Source organism: Pinus tabuliformis, chromosome J (genome assembly GCF_031772625.1).
Source record: "Pinus tabuliformis cultivar Carrire ecotype Pingquan chromosome J, CPIR1, whole genome shotgun sequence".
NCBI lineage: Eukaryota > Viridiplantae > Streptophyta > Pinopsida > Pinales > Pinaceae > Pinus > Pinus tabuliformis.
Genome location: NC_142295.1, coordinates 339207302 through 339234842, shown reverse-complemented (window position 1 = coordinate 339234842; position 27541 = coordinate 339207302). Strand labels below are relative to the sequence as shown.

The 27541-nt window shown below is 33.8% G+C and overlaps 1 protein-coding gene, 1 long non-coding RNA gene and 1 pseudogene across 2 annotated transcripts in view; all 3 read left to right on the top strand.

Annotated features, from left to right (window-relative positions):
• The first annotated feature begins 1535 nt into the window (after nucleotides 1–1535).
• Nucleotides 1536–3043, top strand: LOC149227121 (uncharacterized; annotated as a pseudogene).
• A 2804-nt stretch (nucleotides 3044–5847) lies between these two features.
• On the top strand, nucleotides 5848–6702 carry LOC149227120 (uncharacterized). Its single transcript, XR_016247109.1, has 2 exons — nucleotides 5848–6043; nucleotides 6133–6702. It is a non-coding gene; the product is annotated as an uncharacterized LOC149227120 (long non-coding RNA).
• A 5134-nt stretch (nucleotides 6703–11836) lies between these two features.
• LOC149227118 (uncharacterized) overlaps nucleotides 11837–27541 on the top strand; it is a 286071-nt gene continuing 270366 nt past the window's right edge. The window contains exons 1-6 of the mRNA XM_089380413.1: nucleotides 11837–12025; nucleotides 12166–12373; nucleotides 12550–12621; nucleotides 13051–13122; nucleotides 13421–13492; nucleotides 13930–14001. Coding sequence (XP_089236539.1) covers nucleotides 11905–12025; nucleotides 12166–12373; nucleotides 12550–12621; nucleotides 13051–13122; nucleotides 13421–13492; nucleotides 13930–14001 — 617 coding nt within the window. The 5' untranslated portion in view covers nucleotides 11837–11904. The remainder of the gene's footprint in view (nucleotides 12026–12165; nucleotides 12374–12549; nucleotides 12622–13050; nucleotides 13123–13420; nucleotides 13493–13929; nucleotides 14002–27541) is intronic.

Sequence of the window (27541 nt, the reverse complement as noted above, 5' to 3'; positions counted from 1 at the left end):
TCTCAAAATAAGTGTTTATTTAAGTTAAATATGAAAATAAAATCTGTATTTTTTTTCCTTTATGGACTTCAATCAAAGGGGTTCAAGATAGAATCAGATGGTTTACATCATACTTCATAACACTTCCATTAAATTTAATCTACCATCATGTATTATACATTAAATAATTAAACACATTATAAATTTTATTTTTATTTCAAAACAAAATCTATTTTTTATTTATATTAATATATTACATCTTTATTTATATTAATATATCCCATGTTTTTAATATATATATATATATATATATCATGATAACTTTTATTAAATAATTATTAAAATGATTAAATCAACTTTAAAATGTAACATTGGCTACATAGTAAATAGTACCTACTGCTTAGCTTAAATATAGCTTAATTAAACTAAAAAACAATAAAGTGATAAATATCACAAAAATAAAACAATTAATGTGTATCCTTAAATTGAAAATATGGAGAAAAAATTAGAAGTCATGAAAATAGAAATAATAGAAAAAAATAAAATAATAAAAAAAAAGTTGAATAAAAAAAAAAAAAACAAAAAAATGAGTAACTAACAGAAATGGAAGTTACCAAAAACTTATAATAAGACCTCAACCAATCACTTTATAAATAAATAAATTTAAATAATAATAAAAAATGACAAAAATTGAATTCCTAATATTAAACTATAGATAAACAACATAATTTTTTTATCAAACTATTATACTTAAATTTAAAAGTGATCGAGTATTAATAATAATATTAAGTTATACTTTAACTCTCGAAAAGACCAAGTAAAATTAACTAAAATAACATATTTAATTAACTCTTTAATTTAAAAAATAATATAATACAATATATTGACATTCAACCACTTCTGGTATGTTATTTATTAATTAACTTAAGAAATTAATATAAATCCACCGTATCATCCAAACAATATAATACAATATATTGACATCCAACCAATTCTTGGATGTTATTTATTAATTAAAATAAGAAATTAATATAAATCCACCAAATCATCCAAACAATTTTATCGTTTTGTGTTCCCTGAAAACATTTTCTCCCCCTGAAAACTAATGCTTTAATATTGACCGTTAAGATATTTTTGTGGGCTATGGACAAATCACTTCAATTTGCTTGTCAAATTATATCCCTGGCCCCGCTACCTTGTTGTTTTGTGCATTCTGTCCGTCTAGATTTTATCTTGCTTGCGCTTTAAATTTGAGGTGGTCTACTGTACAACCTCACAATTCACAAAAAAAAAAATTCACGCATAAAAAATTAATTATATTTAATGAACAAATGACTTCGTGACGGACAATTTCCCTGTCAAATTCCCCTCCGTCACTGACAATTTACGTGTCAAATTCCAGCCCCTGCAGCCCCTGCTACCTTGTTGTTTTGGGCGAGCAATATTTCCTATGCTATTGGGTATTCAATGCGGTTTAAGAGTACTATGATGGGGCCAGCAATCGCTTAGAAACTTCACCATACATGCATGGGCATGTAACGGGACAACTCTCGGGCCGGGAAAGGACTCCAGCGTCACCGGAAAATACTGACGCCACATGCAGGACCTCCAATGTCAGACGAAGTGGATGGGCGGGACAAATTGGGCGCGCGCCGAACAGTGGATCGATTTGAAATTTGAATTTCTCTGCATTCATTGTGAAAATTTACAATGTATCTGCTTTTCTCATTCTCGTTCTCATTCTCAGACAGAGGGCACCAGAAAAAGCAAAACGATTCATCTGTAGCTGCTCTATGCCTTGGTCCTCATACTGTTCACATATATTTTTCTTGATATTTATGTGAACCACATGCACATATTTGGCTTTCTTGGCATTGAGTTTTGCATTTCTGCGGCTTGCAAACGCCCAGGCTTAACTGCGCAAGTGTTTAAGCATAATGAATGGGAAGCCATGGCCAAAAACAGCAGCGAGTTGTGCGGGACGAGAGAAGGATTCTTGGACAAAGATGAAGATCAGGTTGAGAATCCATGGCGGCAGATGATGTGGATAGGAGGCAGCTGCCTGCCCTCTAAAAGGTCATCTCACTGAGAAGCTCGACGATCGCAACAATTTCCGCAGAGGTTTCGCCCTCCGATTTTCCAACGATGTGCAGGACAAAACGCACATCTTGCCGTGGCTTCTGCCTTCCAAGGCGATCGATCTCCATCGCAGACAGCGACGGGTTCTGCTGGATCTGGTTGCTAATGCATTCAGCACCAGCCTAGCCTGGTTTCTTCGCATGTACCCCTTCGATTTCATCGACATTCACGCCTTCGAAGTCGATTCCAAGCTCCTGCAAAAGCCGAGCCCACTTGGTTTTGACGAAGAGTAACGTGGCACAGACGAATCCCTCCTCCCTCACTGTAAAGGCCACTCCCCAACCTCCGCACCAGCTGCACTACAGCTTTGTGTCAGACTGAGATGATAAAGCCAGCAATGTCATAAATATAACGAGGTTTATGAAAGGGGAGCTGCAAATGAAAGCGACTGATACGGTGGTTGTAAAGATGGACATCGAGGGAAGCGAGTGGCCGATTCTGAGGGGATGGCTCAGCGATCCAGAGATGCCTCTCATTGTGGACGAGCTCTTTGTGGAGGTTCACTACAATCACCCATCCATGTGGAACTACTTGGTAAGATCACCAGGCAAAATGCGAAAAAAGCTTCTTGCAGATCTCAGATGGCATGGCTTCTACGCCCACTTTTGGCCCTAACTCATTAACCTACCTCACGCCCTCCTTTCATGTTCACCGCTGTTGCTCTCTTTCCACTGACCATCTGCCATCTCTGATCATCAAAAGAAAGGAACAAGACATAATCACATGGAATTTACTGGCCTATTTTATTCTTGGAGGGATCTTATTTAGCTTTCTCTTTCGCTTTTATTTATATTTTTGCAGTTAGACACAGGTTGACAATCATGCTAGAAAAGTGTTGGGCGTTTTGAATTGATAGAGCCAGTCTGCTTTTTATGATACTTTGTAAAGTAGAAAGTATGGGTAAGTTTGATTTAAGAAAAGTTCTGAGTTGATAGTTGAACATCCTTCAAACGGCACTGTAAATTTGGAGTTCACCAAAAATTGTAGCGTTTGGCTTATGGAATCTCTGACCAATTTAAAAGAAATTGTACTTTGATCAGAGATAACAGTTGAACATATTTAAAATAGATTATTATGGATAAGTAGTAAGAGAAACGGTTTAGCTTATGAAGGCTTAAGCAAATTAAAACAAATGGTAATCAATAATAAAAAAGAGAGAGAAATGATGATCATTGTGAAGAAAAGCGTTGCATGTCTTTATGCTTTTGAAGTCGTATATAGATGTTGTATTTATGCTTTTGAAGTCGTATATAGATGTTGTATTTGATATGTATTTAATATTAAATTTTAATTATAAAATGGGTTTATAATTTTTATTTTTAATTTATATATTAAGATAAAAGTGGAAGAAGATAAATCAGTTAAAATAAAAATAAGACCAAAAACAATTATGTGAGAGGGTGAAAACAATACAAATTAGATTAAAATATTATAATTATTTAAAAAATAAAATAAAAAATAAGATGTAATATTTAAAAAATAAAAGTGAAATTTTTTTATTATAATTTTTTATTACTAAGTTGTTGATTTTGAATTAAAAGAATAATGAAGAAGAAATAACATCTTATTATTGGTCTTCTACAAAATATTTTTAGTTTAAAATTAAATATATATATTAGGAATTTAAACACTAAGCATTTACATGTATAAATTTGAAAATATATTGATTTTGACAAAATGTCATTTTCATTTACATATACAAATTTGAAAATATCTTGGTTTTGACAAAGTGTCATTTTTCTAAGATTCATGAAACTTCCATTGTATAGAGCATCTCATTTAAGGATCATTCCTACCACATAGTTTCTCATTTCCTAAGATGATTCTATAGCATCTTAAGATGACCCTATAACATTTTGAATTTCTTGGTTGAAGAGAAATTAGATGACTAGTAAATAATAGATATCAATTCATAATCAATAACAATAGACACTACTTTAGCATATCTCATTTTATTAAGATTTAAAAAAACATAAAACCCAACTAATCTATAATTGTATTTCCCTTCGACCCCTTCCACCTCAACCACTCATCACAAGTTGTACCATGAGACCAACATGGTGACACCACCTCCACAAAGACATCATATGTCATACATGGTTAGTCTAAATTTGTATGAAATCTATAAGTTGATTAATGACCCAAATATTACCTTTACCAAAGTGGTTTACCTGAAAAGTATAAAATAGTTACCTAAAAATGTGATTGCTATTCTTAGTGATATGCATTAATCAAGACCATCATATCTACTCAAACCAAATTATTTTCGATGCAATTTTTATAGGTATTTGAAGAATGAAGAAGTGGGAGAGGATTAATGAGTTGGAAGTTGAAGACCCGAAGGATATGATTGAATTTTCAGCAGAAGATTTAACATGGACAGAGATTAATGGGGACCAAGTTGCAATTATTCCATATTGTCGACTTGATGATTTTATAAGAGGAGAGGAATCGAGTGAACGGGCACCCACTCAATTTCTTCTTGCTTCTCAACGAAGTAAAAAAGCAGAGGATATCGGACAAACATATTTTTCAACATATCTGGAGTACATGATGTGAGTCTTTATATCTTTTTTCAATATATGTATAATTCTTTTCAATATGCATAAATTTTATATCTAATTTGTTGTAAATGTTTTATATATAGTTATTGGTGTGCATATGGTCCGAAGTGCAACAACAGAATTATGAGTGCATCCTCAGATCAAAACAAAAAACACAATCAACGTGAAAGTATTAAAGTTGGTTGCCAATGTCACTTCATTGTGCGGCGACTTCAACTTAGACCAGATGATGCTGTAATAATATATACTGCATGTAGGCATATTGATAAATCCAATGTTGTTTGTCATGGAAAAGATGCAATCGGTAGGTCTATGAGATTCAGTTATGCACCACATTTAACAAGGGATATGCGATCTATTGTCCAACATTTAATCCAAAGAGGTTTTAATGTTACAATGATATGGGATAAGTTCATCTCTGATGTGAAGGATGGATTCGGTGAGTTATACACAGGGACATCTCGAGATACATACATGACAAGACAAGATATATTAAACATTTACAATGATACCATAAGGCTAGAGTATGTTAAAGATCAAAGTGATCCAATCAGTGTAGAATGTTGGTATAAGGAACACGCTGAGAGCTTTTTCTTCTACCAGAAACAAGATCTTGCTGAAAACATCCCTTTTATCATAGGCATACAGACAAAGTGGATGCGTTCAATGATGCTAAAATATTCTCACAACAATATAATCTCAATGGATTCAACATTTGGTACAAATAAGTACGGGGTGAGTACAAAATTACCCTAAATCTAATTCATTTATTCAACACCATTTTAATGCTTGTATCTTATATAAATATAATTATGTACTTTGTTTGTAATGTAGTATCAACTTTACACTTTAATGGTCTTCGACAAACATCACAATGGGGTTCCAGTAGCTTGGGTGATATCATCACGCAATACTATAGTTGATATTTGTAAATGGATGTCAACTCTCTTTGCCATTGGGAAGAAAGAGCAACCAGATTGGCATGTTAAAGCCTTCATTACAGATGATTCTACTGCTGAAATTGAAGCATTAAGGTGATGTGTTTATTCTTTTTATAAGAGACAAAAATATTCTTAATGTATATTCTCTCTAAAAATTATGTTATTCCAGGTCTTCAATCAACTGTACAATATTGTTATGTGTGTGGCATGTTCGTCGTGCATGGTTGAAGAATGTTGGAAACAAAGTCCAAGGAAGGGAAAACCAAATCCGAATTTTCCGTGCTTTAGGAGAAATCATGCACACATGTGCAGATGATGAATCTGTAAAAAAGGCAGTTGAAAATTTATTTGAAGGATTCAGTGACCATACAAAGTTTTTGGAATATTTTAAAGCAACTTGGTTAGCCAACAACAAAATATGTAAGTTTCTTATAAGTGGCTTTAATGACTCTTTTTTGCATGTCATATGTATAGTTATTAATTCATAACCAATAAATTTCTTTCTACAGATATGTGGGCAAAAGCGTACAGAAATTTTCCACATTCCAATCAAAATACAAATAATGCAATTGAGTCTTACCATCGGTATATCAAGCAGAGGTACCTAAGTGAGAAAAACAATGCATGCCATAGGCGGGTTGATTGGTTGATTTATGTGTTGTTGACAAAGGTTGTATTATATTACAATCATATGCAACGTTTAAAAGAAGCTGGTTTTGTACGACCCAGAAAAATTGAGGAACAGTTGAATTCATCCAGGTGTAGAGCTAACCAAATCCCAAATGAAGATTGTGTGCCTGATGAAAAGAGTAACAACGATTATTGGGTTCGTAGCCAAAATAACAATACTCGTGATATTTGGTACAATGTCATATATAAAGATTCCACTCTACACTTTTGTAATTGCAAGTGGGCCTTAAATGGAAACATCTGTAAACATGTATTGAAAGTTGAGATGTTGGCAAGTAACATTAGCTTGGGTGAAAATGTATTCCCTAATGTCACTAATCCTACTACAGAAATTCCTAGAATTTTATTTGATTTGAATGAGTCACCTATATTGGGCCCAGAAATCCAAACAGAGCTTCTACCATGCTTTGATTCTCCTCCCATTCTAAATTATCATAATGAAACAAGCAATGATGATTTAGATAATTTCTCATATAATGTTGAAACGACCAATGTACGACCAGATAGTGCATTATTTGAAGATGATGAGATGAAACGTGTTAACTCATCAACTCATGAGAAATTGAGATCCATAATACCTACAAATTTGGAACAGGCATATGCATTAAACAACTTGGTAGACAAAGTATGTCAAGAATACAACAAAATGTTTTTCAATACTATTACTCCATCCAAGATCACTACCAAGAGAAAACATAGTTTCTTGAGCCCAGTCAATAAGAAAAGGTGTTGTGGTCACAAGTCAAATGCAGGGAAAGATAAACTACAATTTGAAAGGGTTGGACGAGTTCGTGCAAAAAAAAAGAGCATGAATGAACAGCTGGAGTTGTCTTCTCAACGACAAAGAACTGTGGACCACATGCCTGAGTTAGTGCAACATTCTATTATACACAAAAATGGTAAATCTGATGTTATGCATTTTTTCATGTGAAATATGATATACTATCATTTGCAATGCATAGGCATAACTATATGAACTTTTTTTGTTGTTACAGTTGACGGGCCAACTTGTCGACTCCAATTATTTCATGAGCATGTCGATGAAAGAAACTATAGCATTGGGAGCACTTCTCCAATCAGTACTATCCCAATTCCCTCCCCGAGGGTGCTTCCCCCTATTGTACAACCAATGGGGATGTATTGTCGGCCACACCCACCACCTTTTTCCTTCATAAATTCTCCCATGCCTATAACCGACTCCCCAAACCCTTCCCAATTCCCACCCCTCCCCTTTAACCATCCGCCCTTCTCATTGTTCCAATCATCCACCCTCAACATTCCAATTTCCCCCCCTAGGGTGATCGCTCGCCCTAGGGTTATTCCCACTATCGTACAACCAATAGGGATGTATCATCGCCCCAACCCACTACATTTTTCCAATTTTTCTCCCACCATGCCTTTATCCATCACCCCTGAACCATGCCTATATCCATCACCAAGTGCTCCACCATCTACCCAGGAAGGGCAGTCTTCTCCATTGCCTTAGATCTTCATGGTGAGAATGAGTAGTTGACCAAAAACTTATCATTAATTAACGAAATTGATTATATGCATTTTGGATTTTACAACTAATTGGTTATTGAATTTTTGCAGCAATATCACTTTGGAAATGCACTTGGGAGTGCCAAGAGTGGCGATGGTGACTTATACACCCAATTTCTAGATCAGTCGTGAGGCGGCATTTCCATAATGTCATTCATGGGCATGAACTTCCATTATCTATGTTGGGAATGAAGTTCCATTTTGTAGAAAAGAAAAATGTATAACTAGACAAATTTGGAATACAAATACATGAATTTGAACTTGTGTGTATGACAATGTCTTCATTGACTTTTAAATTCATGATGTGGATTTGATGTTATATTCTATCAATGTTACATCAGGTTTGAGGAATGTAGTTAGAATGGATTTATTTGTTTCATGTACAAGTTATCAAGTTTGCAAGTTAAGTTACTTTTATATTTATATCTTACTCAATGTTGCACGCATGAAAAAACATATCATTACCAAGGAACTTTGCTTAGTTATAATAATAGATGTATCATGTACATGAAGAGAGCATATATATGGATTTAGATTTATTTTAATTTTTTATTTATGAAAAAGAAAACTAAAGTTGAATTTATGAAAAAGAAAAGTACACTATACATGCCATATAAGAAAATCTGCAAAAATAGATAATGATTTGAGCCTTTACCACTTAACTACTAACATTTAGAGATGAAAAATTTATTGATAAGTGGTGTAGTATTATTTAAGTTTTATTATATATATATATATATATATATATATATATATATATATATATATATATTAACAATTCCTTTATTTATCTTTGGAGCCCTGTAACATAATGTACACAACTCAATGCAACATAATGTCTTACGTAAATTCCATTAGGTAGATCAAATTAAGTATCCTATTGAACTTTACAATACCTTATAGAATATGTGCCACATGTCAAGTTTAGGTAGCTCAGAGTGGATAGAGACAAAGAGAGCACAATTGAGAGGGTTTACATTTTGTAATAGCCCATGGACCACATGTCTCAGGTAACTACATAGATAATGTCTTCTCCTTTGCACTTGCATTATTTCAATTCGAGATAAAAGAGGACATAGTAGATTCACCTTTCGAATGAATTTTCTTTTGAAAGGGTTTTCCAGAAAATAATTGGCATTCATTGTGGTTTGTGAGTGATTGTGAATACTTTTCTTTATTTTTCACATTTAATTTATTGCATACATAAACAACAAAATTGGTAATAAGGGATCTAGAATCTAAAGGAATTAACCCTTCATAGTATAGATTTATATTTAAGTAACATATATGTTTTGATGGACTATCTAGTGGAATATCCATGATAGTTTATAGATCAACTATGGTTAAGGACCTAATGTACATGAACAAGATAAACAACATGGATGATAAGAGAATCCCCAAAAAAAATTTGAACTCTATCCATTACTATCAACACCTTAAGCAAAGATGGCATCAAGATGATGTGTTGGTTAAATCATTAGGGAATATAGCAGGATGTCATCCTACCCATACGGACAATATTAAAAATATAATTGTATCTAAATTTAAAGAGGATTTGTGGTGCAAAGAAGAGTTAGACATTAAAAGGAAGCCAAGATATTACGAGGGAGTAACTCGGATTCTAAAAGATCAAAAATATCTTTTAGTTCTAACTAGTATAAAAAGAAATCAACATTACTAAAACAAGAACCAACTCCCATGAACTACATAACTACAATGGTCATTGGGAAAATTCCTAAAACCGTGGGATGTAAAAATTTGTCACCTTTGTGATGGTTGAAGATGAAAATCAATTTCTCAAATTAAAACTCATTTACCTTTCTAACCTCCCAAATCTAAAAAACTATGATAATCTTGGAATGCTTCTCTTACAACTTTTAAAGGATAAAAACAAGATTTCAATGAATTTAAATAAACTTTCCCTTTTAAAAACAAAATTTTTAAAAAATTTAAATAATCTTGGTTTTTAAAAATGAGATAAACTAATTTTGATCTCAATGAACATGAATTATCATTATTATAATCACATTAACATAAACATTATTATTTGGTATTAATATAGATACCATTATTTCCATGATTAAAATCTATTCTTTATATTCAATGTATTTCTTCTTTATAAAAAAAATGATAATAATAAATGAGATTTAAATAATAAGTTTGATGTCTATGTTGAATTTTGTCAATTTTTTTATAAATTATATATAAATTTTTTTATATAAAATTATATCATATCCATATGTCAATAATTATTATTTATAAAAAAAAAAAATTAAATTATTATAACATTTTAATTAACTTATAATCTTTAATTCATAAATATGTATTTTAAAATATTTTAAGTAATTGTAAAAATAATTATTTTTTATTAAATATAAATTATATTTTATAACATATTATTTTTAAAAACATAAAAGTTTAACAAATATGATACAAACAAAAACCAAATTCCGATTGAATTGACACGTACGATCGGAATGTAATATTTAATGCTATTGCCGAGACTCGCTATTGCCGAGACTCGCTGGGAAGATAGAATCTGTCAATTGTGCGATACTCAGAGGGTGGAGGATGAAAACACTTTCTTTTAGATTGTCCAACCCTTACTCACATCTGCTCTCATTTCCTTAACATCTGTCACACTTCCAATCTTCTTGACTTGTTAAGTCAGCCCAACTATAGTGATTTTGGTGTGCTTCTTTCCTTTTTTTCTAAGCATAGAAATAAGATTTTGAATGATTACAATTAGATTCTTTTTCTTCTTAAAATCCGATAGACCATATTAATCTCAATAAACGTTAAAAATCATCATTATAAATTTTATTTGAATACTATTAATTATATGTAAAAATTATTTAATAATTTATAATAAAAAAATTATTTTAAAATAATAGTGAAAAAAACATTTTATTAAGTAAATTACTTAATGAAATACCATTTGTATATGGAAATATAATGTATAGACGTATTTTAATTATGTAACACTATGTATTTAATAAGGTGTTTTCAAGGCTTATAAAATCATGTGAAATTAATAATATATGATGCATTCACACCTTAGTGTATATATATATATATATATTAATAATGTATTAATTATTTTAAAAAATATTTATAATATTTTAATTTTAATATAATATATCTATAATTATAATTATATATAATTTAAAAAATACTTGAGAAAAAAGATACAAATGACAATGATATTATTGTTGGTTTCCATATCACAAATAACCAAATCTCATTCACAAACTATGACTAAATTATAACCTAAAATATATATAAAGTTTATTAAATTAATCTTTTATTAATTTTTTATTAGAAAATGATACCGTCATTTTCAACAATGTAGCCATTATATTTGATTTTAGCATTCTACCTGTAGCACCTACTCGACTTTAATATTCTATTTCATGTATATAATTTACGATTAAATTATTAAAATTATATTTTTAAGAATATATATTAGTTAGTCAAGAAGATTTCCCGCAAGGTGAAATATGGTAAGGTGGTAAGAGGAGGTTATTGAACACTATTCCAGGGGTATTTTGAGGATAACAATAACTCTTGCTACGAGCATAGAAGTCAAGAGATTATCAGGATCCTTGTTTTCGTTGAACTACGTTTTGGTTTTGGTTCGCCCAAAGATAAATGGAATTAAATGTAAAATAGTACAGATTCAATCTATGTAACAGGGTCCCACTGTACACGTGAAATAAAAATACACCGATGTGTAGATGCCGTAACCATGGCATGAAATGGTATGGTCATACATAAGAGGGCGTACTATAAGGCATTAAAATCCCTATAGCATGGGATTTATGGCTTGCCGTTGTTTTGTGCACTCTGTCCGTACATTTGAGATGGTTTACCGTACAACCTCACTATTCAATGATAGCCGTAGTCTAACCAGCCTGATATGATATACTTTGAAATGTCTAACACTCAACACCAATCCGTGTTTGTTATAATATCCCCCCATTGAGTCGCCCTGCCATATCATCCAGAACTTGCCACTGCGCGCGCAAACACCAAATCGGACCATCATCATGTCTAAGCTTCAAATCCCATTCCCGATTTGGCTTCTCCGCACTTTTTTTCTGAGCATTGCTTATTGTGTCACTTTGTTTCAGCAAGTTCAACCAGCAGCCGTCACGGACCCAATTGAAGGTAACCACGGAATATGTTTCTGAAAAATGACCGCAGGCTGCAAGCATTCTCATGTTTTCTGTTTTTGACAATATATTGTTTTGTTGATCAATTTTTTATGAATATCTTTTTCTTCATCAATTCACTTTTCCTGGTGACAGTTATAGCATTAAAGTCACTTGCTCAGAAGTGGAGTACCGATTTAAAGACTTCTAATTCGAATACATGGAAAACTCCATGGAACCTTACTGGAGATCCCTGCACTGGACGAGCCATTGATAGTACGGATATTCGGGATCCCTCTATGAATCCCGCCTTCAAGTGTGATTGCACCTTCAACAACGGAAACACTTGCCATATTATGCAAATGTAAAAACTTCTCTTAAATCTTCCAGTTTTTTCCTTAAGGTTCATAAATTATCCGCTTAAATTAGATTCAATGCACTGAGCTTTATTGATTTTCAATGTGAGCCGAACGGCCTCTTTTCAGACCAAAATTGCAAAGCTCAAATATCCTAACCCAGTACCCGCCTTCTTGCTGGCAGGAAAGCCTATGCAATGGACATAACGGGACAAGTTCCGCCAGAACTGGCTAACCTGACTCAAATTTGGGATCTGTAAGACTCTATCTGATTTTCAGTGAAATTGAATATTATTCCATCTAATGGATGCAGGGAATTGTCATTTTTTTCAAGGGGGATTAAAACGAGTGCAAAGTAATTATATCATGGCTTTGGTTTCTAAAATCTTTGACCAGTAACACAATTTCAGAAGCAGTCAATGGTTCTTAGCTAGAATAGTTGATATGGCTGTGCCATTCCCTTCTTAGTTAGAATGGTTGAGATGGTGGTTTGTCATCCCAAAAGCTTACAATCCCCAAATTAAAAAGAAAAAAAACAACATAATTTCTGAAACACATTCTGTTGTTTTTACAAGTTGAACTGAACAGATTACGATGTCCATTTCGTTCAGTCCATGCATGTTTACTTATTCTGTTTATATAAAGTGAGGCCTTGACAGAGCGATCGGTGGAATTTTCATGGCAGGAACTTCGCACACAACTATTTAACAGGAACAATACCTGCCTTCTTGGGTAACCTCACACGGATGCAGCACCTGTGAGATCCTGCCCTTTTTGTTCTTTAAAATTAATCAAGATAATGGAATTCTGCAGAAATTTTCTTTCTTTCTTTTTGCGTTAGCTAGGTAGAATTTATTGATCGGCATTTTTCATATAGGTCATACTACTTGAAAATATTAACTACAGTTAGGAAAAGGGATTTCATCTGAATTTATTGATCGGCATCTTTCATATAGGTATTAGGTCATACTACTTGAAAATATTAACTACTGGAAAAGGGATTTCATCTGCAGGCAATTTAAATTACTGATTTTCAATAACATTCATGGCTTCAGGTCCCTTGGAACAAATAACTTATCGGGCCCTGTTCCAAAGGAGCTTGGAAATCTTCGAAGTTTGATTACATTGTAAGATCTGTCCCCCTCTCTGTAAACATGCATACTTATTACTAAGTGGAGCACTAAATAGGAGCTGGAAAAAATCGCCAGGCTGATTTGTTGCTTCACATTTTCCTGCTTAAATACGACTAGTGATTTCCCTATTGTATGGAATGCATATATGCTATATCTCTGTGAAAGTAGGAACTAGGAAGATATAACAGGCTATCAGTTCAGTTCCTTGAAGTTGAACAACTTCATTTAATCTGTGAATGCTTACATCACTTTATATCATACAGAAACAGCTGGTTTCCATGAAAGCAACAGCAAAACACAGAAAACAGGAATTATTTCGTACTTAGGATTTTCTTATCTAGGAACTTATTCTTTATTGTGGGGTTTTATCTTCAGGAGCTTTTCTTCAAACAATCTTAACTTATTTCTTTATTGTGGGGTTTTATCTTCAGGAGCTTTTCTTCAAACAATCTTAATGGGTCACTTCCGCCGGAGCTTGGGAGCCTAACAGCATTGGAAGAAATGTAAGTCCAATTACTGTTAAATATGGAAAATATATATATATCCCGATGACGAAATTTTACCCGCTTCTCGAGCTTATAATTTTAGTAATTTGTGCGAAGTCTAACGGTATTTCTTTCCGCATTTGAATTTACCAATTTGTCAAAATGTATTGGTACTTCTTTCCATCAAAATACGTGAGCGTTTGAATTTAGCATTTTGTCAAAATGTAATGGTACTTCTTTCCAGCACACTACGTGAGCATTTGAATTTAGCAGTTTGTCAAAATGTAATGGTACTCCACCAAAATACGTGAGCATTTGAATTTAGGAGCTTATAAAAATGAAATGGAGCTTCTTCAACTTAGATATAGATATAACTATGTTATATATATATATATATATATTTAACAAGTAGGTGTTAAGTAACAAGTACTTAATAAGGACAGGTGTTAAGTATAAGAGTAGGTGTTAAGTAACAAGTACTTAATAAGGACATAGGAGTAGGTGTTAAGTAACAAGTACTTAATAAGGACAGGTGTTAAGTATAGGGAGATCAATTTTTCTAAAGTATAAATATTTTTTAAAGTAAAGAATTAAAAATAATAATAATAATTTTACTTTGAAAATTTTGATTTTGTTTAGTACTTCATTTATGATTGAAGTAATATTTATCTATGTGAAATGATATATGTATATTTTTTTATTATTTAAATTGTATTTTTGAATTTATAAATAGATTTAATTATTTGGAAATTGATCAATTAGATTGTGTAGATTACACAACTTAAACTTACAATTCTAATATATATTAAAAATGACCAAAATAGAATAATAAGACTACTAAAATGTTTTAACAACAATAATTTTATTTTTTCAAATTTCTTTAAACCATATATATATATATATATATATTCTGATTATTAGATGAAATGTCTTTTAGGGTTTATTTTCTGATTTATTTTAACCAAAATCTAATAAAAAAATTTAAAACTCGAGTTGAAGTTGTTTAATTGTAGATTTCCAGTGCCCCGGTTTTTCAAGGCAATAAATCCATTTATGCATTCAACAATGTTTTTAAACAACAAAAAATCACAATCGTACTTGAAATTGTATGGTTGGATTCTGGTGAAAAAAGTCATTTTGGGCCATGTAAATATAATTGAAATATTTATTTGTGGACCTTATCCACATTAATTATTTTTTTTGTTATCAATGTATTTTTAAGTACACCTTACTATTACTTAACTCTACATAATTGAACCATTTTGTTTATAGCCCACATTAAATTTGTGTCATGGTTATCATCATCATTATCATTATCATTATTATTATTATGTAAGAAATATTGTCGTTATGTGTTCATGTGGAATATAGCTTATTTAAAAAGGGGAATTAAACCACCCTAGATCCATCTAGGCAATTGGTAGATTTGGAGCTAAGATGGATCTAGGTTGGTATATTAGGAATTGGATAAATTAAACATCTTTATCTAATTACTCTTATTACAAAGTAATTGTTTTTATTTTACTTTCCATTATTTTTTCTCTTCCATCATGAAAATATTTTATAATCATTAATATTGAATAATTTTTATACATATATATCAAGTTGATATTAAAATAAATTAGTTAATATGGGTATTCAAATAGTTTATACAAGTTTTACATTGAAATGCTTTTAAGAAATATAGAACAACATATTTTCGGCAACCTAAAATATAATATCTTTTTTTAATCTCTTGTAAATTATGTTACTTCACATGGGCATAGAAATATTTTATTTATGACAGAGAGTGAAAGTAAAATAGTTTTACCACATCTCTTCATATCAGGTAGTAATATCATACCTCTTTTTTAAGTGCAAAAATTGAAAAAAGGTTAGCACTTGGAGAGATGGATCTAGACCGGTATATATATATATATATATATAGCTTCAGTGGGCTTAATGGCTAAGAACATGTGTTTCCTCCTAAGAGATCACGGGTTCAAAACCAGAGAGGGGTAGAGTATGTATGCCTTCGTAGACTTAGCAGTCAAATATGAATTCAAAAAAAATGAACCTAAATTCTCAACCACACAACTAAACTTAAAGCCCAAAGAAAAATCTACCCTCCATATGTACTTAATTGTCTCTCATCCATAATTTCTACAATTTAGTGAACTGAACATTTAGAATTCAACCTACCCTCGCTATCATCCACACAACTAAACTTAAAGCCCAAAGGAAAATCTACCCTCCATATGTACCTAATTGTCTCTCATCCACAATTTCTACAATTTAGTGAACTGAACATTTAGAATTCAACCTACCCTCCCTATCATTCAACCTACGAAAGTAGTGGTTTTCTCTAAAAAAATCTAAGCTGGGATGGTTGTAGAAAGAAAATAACTTTGGGGGTTGGAAAGCATTTATGTTTTTCAAAATAGGTGTACAGAGGCAGAGTTATGGGACTGAAAAACCACCCAAACTCTTTTTGAGCTTGTAGTGATTTCGGTGATTCTCTATGGTTGTGAACTGTGGACCAACAGTACATCCGACATGTAGTGGAAATAGATTGAGAAAATTCAGAAACGTTTGATTACAAACAAATTCAAAATTTAAAGTGCAGTTCCTTATGCTATCTTGTTAAGTGAAATAGGGGCTGCTCCTATTAAAGCAATTGCTATGGTGCGAGTAATAAGGTATTTTAAAAAAATTAGAAAATGAAAGAGGGCAGATGGCCTAAGGTTGTCTTTAATGACATATTGTGCAAAAAATGAAGACTTAGATACAATAAAATAACAAATGGTTTAGTAAATGGGGTATTTGCTTGAACATGTGTCCCATAAACAGTAAAGAGATAAAAGCTTTTGTTATGGATAAGTTCCACAGGCATATTTGGGATAAGGAGCTAGGTAGAAAGAAAGAGTAATATATTGAAGTGTTTAATCCCAATCATAATCATCAAGAAAGGTGTACATAGAGGCCAATATTTCTTGGAGAGCCAAAATTCTTATTGCTCAGTTAAGGACTAATTCTCATCAACTCCGTTGTGAAACAGGGTGCTGGAAAATGCCAAAAGAAGTGTGGGAGGAAAGAGTATGTATTTTTTGTTTTTTTCTGGAAAAGTGGAAATAGAAAAACATTTCATTTTAGAATGCGAGACCTACAAAGACAATAGGGAAAGTTATGCAGATATTCTGACAGTTAGCTCTTGGGATAATCTATTTAGCAAGGGGGTTGTCGAGAAGCTAGGAGCATTTATTGTGAGGCTTCACAGGAAAAGGGCCGAATGCATCAACTAGATGAAGAAGCAATATGTCCCATAGGCTATCTTTAGCCTCGTGGATGTTAAAATAAATTTCTTTCTTTCTTTCATGCTTTCCATTAGATCTGAATAAAACTTCCTTAGTTCTCTTTTAAATTCTTTCCATTTAATAAGTTGAATGAGAGACTAATAAAAATAAAATAAAGCATCTTAATTTGAACTTCCCTTGCGCATCATTCAGATGACCACCATTATGTGTCTTTTCTCCATGAGCGAGATTAGTATGCAGACAAACTATGCTATCATTTTATTTTTCAATACTAAATTTTTGAAGGTATGTATTAGAAGGTTGTCATAATTCATATTCTATTTTCAAAGTTTCACGTGCAAAATATTAAGTTCACCAAATCTGTTATCCCTCATTACGTTCAAATCCATGTTGATTGTATGATGGAAAGGCAGAGGAAAAAAAGAATTTCACACACAAAATAATATTCTATTCATTAAACTTTCTTACATACACAATCACCGAGATACGACTCTTGGCTCTTTTGGCCTCATACTTTTCACAATGACCCAAGCACGGGTATATAAAGCCCTAACTTACTAAACATGGAATCATAAGAAACTCTAACTAGACTTGAATAAACTTCAGCTAACTTGTTCGTACAAACTCACACTAAATTAGACTTTTCCAAATATAGACTGAACTCGAATTAGCTCACACTGACTCAAATTAACTCACACTCTTAATATAGACTGCATTGCATGCAGGAGTAATTACTATTTCTAACACTCCCACTTAATTACAACCATATGACTCAACATAACTCAAACATGACTCAACTAAGCCTGCTAGGATTACAATAGAAATTGGCTCAATCTTTACTTAAACATGTTTGCTGGTCTAAGTCTCAACTAGGCTTACAATAACTGAAAATTTTTATAATGTTGCATTTTCTTTTTCAATTCTTCCAAATTATATACCCTAGAAACCGCTTCATTTTCAACTGCACTTTCTCGTTGTAATCTCCATATCGCTTCACATGTTGTTGCAACAATTTTTATTTGAATTATCTTGTATTTGTTTTGAGCTTGACTTCTACAACTTCCTCTTCAATAATTATTTCACTCATGGACTTTTACCACAACTCTTCATCTTCAAATTGTCTTCTTTGCTCTGCTTCTTATGCTTCATATTCATGATCTTCCTTCTGCCATATTTCTTGATAGAAAAATTTGATCTCTTATTGACTCCATTGTTGAAAATTTGTTTTAATGTTTTCTTCATCTTCAGAAATATCCATATCTTTATTTTCACTCTCACTATCAAATATTGCTGCTTTTTTCTTGTAATCTTTACACTCAAGATCATCATTAAGATTACATGTAAAATCATAATCACTGTCATTTTTCTCTTTCACCATTTCATTCAATTATTTTATTCTAGTTGCAACTTTAAGACTATTAAAAAATAATGTTATTTTGAACACCTGCATATTCAAAAATAATGTTAAAAACATCTTCATTGTGCTCTATAGTGAGAGATTCCTTCTTTGTCTCTTTAACTGCATCGAGACTATCTTCCACTATTATGTCATTAGTGGATATTCTCATAAAAAACTTTTGAATCACTTTATCCTCTTCTTGATCAACAACTACTGCTAGATCACGCACTGTTTCATGAGCAATTCTAACTGTTTCATATCTTGCTGCTACAATGGCATGTTCAACCTTCAGTTCTTCATCAAACATGGCACTTTGGATATTTCCATGATCAGTCCTTGTTTCAAAAAAATACCACAAGTGTCATTAACATAATGTTCATCTATCCTATGGTGGAATATTCGATCATGCATGTGCTCATTAACTATTTCAACTTCACCAAATTCATCAGTTGCTACAGAATTCACCAATTTACATCTCACTTTGTTGTCATCATCCACATGTGTCACATCACAATGGGATTCACCGTCATCTTTACCATCCACGTTACAGTGGAGTTCATGAGCATGTATATGCTCTTGCTCTGCTTCACACACAGAGGCTTCAACTTCTCTCTCTGCAATCTTTGTTGTGACTTCTTCATCCATATGCTCAGATTCTCCAAGCTTTGTTGTCTTCCCAAAGTCTTGCTCATCTACTCTCATATTTGCAGTTGCCTTTTCTATTGATTCTTCAATCGATTGTGACACATCTTGTTGCTACATGCCACTTTCCGTTTTACCAAACTCTACTTCCAGTATCTTCCATGTTTCCTTGGAAGATGTAGCTTTTGTAACCTTGCACAGAAACTTCTCATCCAAAACCTGTTTTATAAAATCCAATACTAAAGCATCACATACTTCATCACATGGGCTATTAGAACGAAACTCAATTAACTCTTTGCCCCAAAGAAAAGTTTGCATTTTGTGTAACACCCTCCTCCCACATCTACCCAAGTAACTGGCCAACCGGGGTAATCATGTGACGAGAAGTTACTATGATATGATTCGAACTCCTAAGTCACGTTAAAGAATTGGAACCAGCGGACGCACACCATACAAACCTTCAACATCAGTGATAAGACCCCTAGGAACCATCCCAACATTTCTGCTAACCAACCCCTGGGTCCCACTGAGATTTTAGACCACTTAACCCCTGAATGCTCCCATGATATGGGCATGACAGCGTCTAGGAGGCTCTGGACGCTCTCATGACAAGGCATGCCAACGTCCAGGGACTATTTTTCTTAGTGTTGTGCAAGCGTCCCCGGGATTTGAGCCACTTTTTTAGGCCCAGAGCCTAGGTCACTACCCAAAATTGAATGACACCTTCAAAACAGAAAGATAACAATGAAACAATGTTGCAACTGCAAATACTTGAACAAGCCTTTGTCTAGACCCCTACTATCCATGACAGAAATTTCATCAAACATATCACAAATATGTAATCTACAGGTGTAAATAACAGATATAAACATAGGGGTCTCATACTCATCTGAGAATCGCTAAGAAGAATTGATGCCTCAACACATTAGATTCCATTTCATCCAATTGGTCATAGATACATTGTTCATTCATTTTACAAGTGAAAACACAATGAGAGCCATACATATCCACTGTCATAATACATATTCCTAACCAACATAATAGGGATAGAAATACCAAGGAAACAAAAACCATCTAATCCACATATAACCAATACAATACTCATAAAATAACAAGGATAAATAACCTCTTATAAATGATGCAAAGGCCAACTAGTTGTGGGACTTCCACGAACCAACTGACCGTAGATATGGCAGGGCTAAAACTCTCTTCAGCCAGTCACCCCCGTGCCATATTCCAAGCATGAATGTGGGATTTCATAAAACACATCAATCCAAAACCGTCCAAGGCTTCCATAGGCCAACCACCTCAACCCATCAAACAATGATTCCACCTTACAGTCGGACATCACCAAAACCATCATCAGATTGGTCTCTACCCAATCCTTCCAGGGCTCCAGAGCGTTTGTTCCAACCAAGGCTTCTAGGAATGGTAACTCAACCCATAACTTATTCCGGGCTTCCAGAGCGTTTGTCCAACCAGGGCTTTCAGGACTAGTAACTCAACCCACCTAGGGCTTGCAGAGCGTTTTTCCAACCAAGTATGCCACACCCTCCAAGAGTGCTCGAAGAAAACTTTAAGTGTCCAAGAGTGAGAGAGAGAGAGTAATAAGAGAGATCCAAAATTGGAGTGACAAAAGGTTACAAACTGATCATCAGAAGCCTTTTTATCAATTAGGCCTCTATTTTCTTCATTTTCCATTATTTTCCATCAATTTCCTCCTCACATGCAATATGTGATCTTTCACCTCCCTTTTCTCCTAATTTCCATTATTTTCATAAATAAATGTGCCAAAAATGCCATTTTCCCTTTTCCATTGCCTTTGCCAATTTCCTTAGCTATTAATAAACCAATGAACACCCACACTAGGATATCTTTTCCAACATTCAGCTTGGAATAAGTGTCTCATCAACTGTGGTTATTATTTTTCCTTTGTTAACTTTTATTACATGGAATTTTCACCAGGGCTGTTACATTTTGAGAACCCAAAAATCAAATTTACCAGTAAACATAGGAGGTGGTAGTAGATCCATGCTACACCAATCAACCTCAATTTCTCTTCTATCTTCTACTAGACTTCTTGGTTCCTCGAGTGCGACCTGAACCTCTCTAACCATCGAACGATCTTTGCCTCTTATTTTCAATTCATTTTCTTAATTTACTTCAATTGTGCTTTGCAACCCATGACTACTATCTTTCTTTTGTTTGATGGTTCTTTTCTTATTGCGTGATTCCTCTCTCCATATCACCCCCCAAAAAAATATGATTTTTAATATGCGCCCTCGTAAGGCACAATATTCACCAGATTCACGTTCATAAAGGTATTTTTCCAAACCCAAAACATTGTCTTGCTTAACAAACTTGTTTTTTTTTTCGCAGGCAAACAGACCTTTGCAAAGTCTTAAAATCTCTTTCCAATAAAATACCTTTTTTATATAAATAATTTTTTTTAAACACCACTCTTTTCCAAAACTTTCAAATAACTCATGAGCACACTTTGACATTTAGAAAACTTTCATAATCCTTTAATAAACCTTTAACTTTTCAACCTTTTAACAAACCCTTTAAAAAATTATATCATCCATTTTTCAAAAATTACATGAGCCCTTTGTAAACGGCACCATTCAAGCCCTTTTAAAGTAACACTTTAATATATATAACATTTTAAGACCAACCCACTTCATTCATCCAATAAAAATAACATTAACCCATGCATAAAAGAACCTTTCTTGGCACGCCTCTCTGTGTGCCATTTTTTTTATTTAATACTTTCCCATGTGGTCTTTGGCCCTTTAAAAAAAAATCAAATAAAAAATTTCAAATCTTACCAATCTAATGTGACCGTTAATTTGTTGTGTCCATATTCCTAACACATCTTGTGATAAGGGGTTCCTGCGTTAATGAGCTAACAGTTTGGGAGTTGTAACACGACTTTCCCCACTACTCACCATCGTTGTAATGCGAATTTAATATTTCTTGAGTGTGTTACTGCAATGCCACTCAAATAAAATAAAATAAAATCTCTTCTCACCTAGACTGTAGCTGGTGACCTTTACTCCACCTCAGATCCTTAAACTCGACTTTAGCTCTAATACTAATTTGATGGAAAGGTAGAGGAGGAAAAAAGGAATTTGACACACAAAACAATTTTCTATTCATTAAACTTTATCACATACACAATCCTCGAGCTATGGTTCTTGGATCTCCTGGCCTCATACTTTTCACAATGACCTAAGCACAGGTATATAAAGCCCTAACTTACTAAATAAGGAATCATGACAAATTCTAGCTAGACTTGACTCAATTCCCAGTAACTTGTTCAAGAAAACTCACACTAAATTAGACTTTTCCAAATATAGACTGAACTCGAACTAACTCACACTGACTGGTTAGGTGCTCAAAATTATGCCCAAAAATCAAAGTGTTATAATATTTTTAAATTAGCTTCAGATCAAAGAGCTTGTCATTTTGATTCCAACGGTGTGAACGACACTCAAATCCGAGCTTGTATGCAAAAGTCAAAGCAAGTCAAAGTTCAGATTTGACTTGCTTATATGGCAAGATTGGATGACACGGCAGGTTCCATCAACGAATCGGGAGGCACCAAGTGGCAGGCTGCCATTGGCCCTGCATATCGCAAATCGCAGGTCGAAGACGGATCGTGTTAAAGAATCGACCCCCAAGCAGGGAAGGAATTGTGATTTGATAAATCGCAATCGCACATTGATGAAGGGAGTGAAGTACTACAGAATCGGTCCCCATCGAGATCAAGTTTGCGATGTGATATCGCAATCACAAATCACAATACTGCAAAGTACCGCATATCCAAGACCATTGGTTTTTCGCTGATTGCGATATCTCGGATGCGATAAGGTTATAGGCTCCAATTAATACTTCCGTTGGGTCCGCCACATTGCTATTGTAATATCGCCCGCCGCGTACACAAAAATTAAGCCAGTCGATCCTCGCCGATTGCGATTTGTGATAAGACTCGGCCAATAGAATATGGCTCGCTGCTCGGCGAAATTTTCACCCAGTTAACGGATTTTGGGGCTAATTTGTAGGATCATGCCGGAAATGGGGCAATTTGTGGAGCGAATAGTGGGAAAACTAGGAGAAGTCATAACTTCTTCAGTTTTCCACCAAATTCGATGCAAAAGAGGCTAGATAGCCATATTTGAGTATTTTGGACTCATTGTAGTAGGTTTCAGAAGCATTTGAGCATTGTAAATATATATTTTTACACTTTTGAGCATAATAGAGAGGCCCAATCCATTGGAAGCTGGACCAAGGAGACGTAACCAGGGAGGGGTGAACTTCTTTATCATGTGCTTGTTGTAATGTGTTTTTGATGATGTTCTATACATGTTTATGCTGTTGTTCAGTTTCTGATTTATGTTAAATTACTCATAAAATTAACATAAAATCTCTTCATTGCACTTGCAAAAAAACAATTGATGAATCCTTAAGCACAATGAAAGCATTTTGTTTATAATCTGAGGAAGATCTTAACATTGCAAACTAATATTTTAAATCAAATCAATTCGGTATCAGAGCATTATGTTTTCTTTGTGAAAGAGGGATTTAATTATTTGCAAGTTTATGTCATGCTTACAAGGTTAAAACTCAAAAGAGGTGAAGGAAAGCTGGTTGGAAGCCCTGAAGTTGGGTCAAGGGGAAGAAGAGCAAGGTTGCCACAATCTCCAACACCAGTTCAACGTCAAGTTGCAATTGAGATTCCAGAGATCATATCTCATGAAGGAGAACCTACAAACATGACAGAAGATGAGAAGACCTTCAAAAATACTTTCTTTGATATGACAGAGATAGTGAAGGTCCTCTATGAAGAAAGGAATAACAGATTGCAAGGAGAAAGTTCTAAACCTCCCAATGGAGAAGGCTCTCAATGGAAAAGGAGGTAATGGGATTGGAGACAAACCTCCACCCTCTCCACCATCTTCTTCTTCACAAGCATCTTCACACTCTTCTACTAATACAACTCTTACTCATACTCATCATCATTCTTCAAAAGGAACTGTTAAATCATCTTTTCTAAAACTTGATGTTAAATTTGAGTTGCCCATGTATAATGGTGAAGTGAATGAAGAGAAGCTTGATAATTGGATTCTTTAGTTGGAGGTCTATTGAAGGATTCAAAACCTTCAAGTGGATGACATAAAGATTCAGATAGCTTCCTTGATAATGGAGGGTGCAACAATTGTATAGTGGGAATCAAAGACCCAAGAGGAGATTCAAAAACACAATAAGATCTCAATTTCTTGGAATGATTTCATTGCTGCAATTAAAAGACAATTCTACCCTCCATATTTTATGTAGAAAGCCATCATGAATTGGCAGAACTTTAGATAGCTTAAACGTCAAAATGTGCAAGATTACACTCAAGAATTCAGAAAAAGGTCTCTGATGTTAGGTGTAGATTTGCAGTCACGGGACACTTTGCTGAAGTACATAGGGGGTTTACATAGTTACCTTAGGCATACTATCTTAATGTTTAATCCCAATAATCTAGATGATGTGTGTGTGCAAGCCACTCATCTTAAAGCAAGAGGGAAAAAAAACTCAGAAGAAGGTAGTAAAAATCCATTCAAGGGTAAGGGGAAAGAAAAGGATTCCAAAGGGAAGGCAAAGAAAAATGCATCTACCAAAAAAGGAGATAAAATTACATGCAAGCACTGTTCCAAAGAGGGTCACGATGAAGCTCACTGTTGGAAGCTTCATCCCGAAATGAAACCAAAAAAAAACAACAACAAAGGAAAACAGAAGACAACTGGACCCACTCAATAGGATTTGGGATCTGATTCAGGAGATGAAACTAAAATCACATCCATGGGGTTAAAAGGAAAATAATCCATTGCCAACACTAGTTCTTCAGATTTGCAAAATGAAACTCCAAATGAAAAGAGGAGAATAGAATTGTTTCACATAAGGGTGATATCAAAACATAACAAGATTGATACGTTGTTTGATAGAGGCTCTCAAGCCAATCTTATCTCTGAAAACATTGTCAAGAGTTTAAATTTCGAAACTGTCCCACATCATAAACTGTATCCACATGTATGGGTGCATGACAATGTGCAATTGCAGGTTACTAGAAAGTGTAAACTAAGATTCTCTATTACCACAAATTTCATAGATGAAGTGGAGCTTGACATTGTGCCGTTAGATATCTGTGGCATGGTTTTGGGCAGCTCGTACATTTATGACAAAAAAGCTATCTTCCATCGACATGAAAATAAATATAATTTATTCAAAAATGGAGTAGAATATATTGTGAGAGCTCACAACAAGAAATCAAATCTTTCGCTTGTTAATGCAGGGCAGATGAAAACACTCTTGAATTCGAGCAAGAATTTCATGCTTCTCATGATCAAACCCAAAAATGATGTTGATAATGAAGATTTTAAAGGTTGTGATTTGAATTTGAAATCTGAATTGGTTGACGTAGTTAACCAATATGATGAAATGTTTCAGGAACCAAAAGGATTACCTCCCAAGAGAGGAATCCAACATGAGATATAGTTGCAGCAGGATTGTCCTCTTCCTAACATAGGTATGTACATGATGTCAGTGATGGAAAGCGCAGAAATTAAGTTGCAAATCCAAGAGTTGTCGAATAAAGGGATCATTAGACCATATTACTCGCCTTGTGGTTCACCTATTGTCTTGGTGCCAAAGAAGGATGGAACATGGCGCATGTGTGTGGACTTTCGCGCATTAAAAAAAAATAGGGTAAAGAACCATTACCCACTACCTCGAATAGATGATTTACTAGATCAATTGAAAGATGCAAATTATTCTACTAAGCTGGACTTAGGAAGTGTCTACCATCAAATTAGAATAGCTGAAGGAGACATTTGGAAGACAACGTTCAAAACAAAACAGGGTTTGTTTGAATGGCTAGTTATGTTATTTGGTTTATGTAATGCTCCTGATACATTCATGTGTGTAATGAATGATGTGTTGAGGCCATTTCTTGATGAATTTGCCATAGTCTACTTAGATGACATATTAATTTTCAGTAAAACCTGTGCTGAACATGTTATGCATGTAAGAAAAGTATTTGATGTCTTGAAAAAAGAACAGTTGTATCTGAAGATGTCAAAGTGCGAGTTTGGAAAGACTTCTTTAGTTTACTTGGGTCATATTGTTGGAGGAGGTGAGTTGAAAATAGATCCCTCCAAGGTTGATGTCATTGTGAATTGGCCAAGGCCCAAGACAGTTACAGAGGTAAGAAGTTTTCTGGGAGCAGCCCAATATTGGAGGAAATTCATTGCTAATTTTTCTCTTATAGCAGCTCCTTTGCATGCATTGACAAGCGTGAAAAGGTTTTTCAATGAGGAGGAAAACAACAAAAGGCCTTTGATGCATTGAAGGAAAAGATCAGTACAACCCCTGTACTCTCACTTCCAGACTTGAGAAAATTATTTGAGCTTCAGACAGATGCTAGTGACTACGCTATGGGTGTAGTCCTCATGCAGCATGGCAAGCCTATATGTTTTCATTCGGAAACTTTTAATGGTGAAGTGATTAACTATCCTACATATGACAAGGAATTGTATGCATTGGTCCAAAGTGTGCAAAAATGGAAACACTACCTAATGGGTAAGGAAACAGTCATTCACACTGATCATTAGCCATTGCAATACTTGCAATCTCAATCAAAGTTGCAGCAATCAAGTCACTTCCGATGGATGGGTTTTCTTCAACAATTCCACTTGGTAATCAGGTATAAGAAAAGTATCTACAATAAAGTTGTTGATATGCTTTCTTGGTCGATTGTTAGTGCAACTTCTTTACTCAAGCATAATTATGTTTTACATGAAAGTTATATTGAGTAATATGCATTAGATAATGACTTTCAAGATGTTTATGCCAACTTGAGTCAAGGTAACCAAGTAGAGGAATTGGATTATCATTTGCATGATAACTTGTTGTACCATCTTGGAAAGCTTTGTATTCCGCAGGGAGAAAGAGTTAACATCATAAGAGAGGCACATACTTCTCTTATTGCTGGTCATTTCGGTGTAAGTAAGATGGTGGCACATTTACAAAGGTATTGTTATTGTCCTCGCATGCTTGAAAGTGTGTCTCGTTTTATTAAGGGATGTTCATTATGTGCAATCAGTAAGCCTAGTAATAGGAAGTTAGGATTGTACACACCACTTTCGGTTCCTTCACGACTGTGAGAGAGTGTTTCTATGGA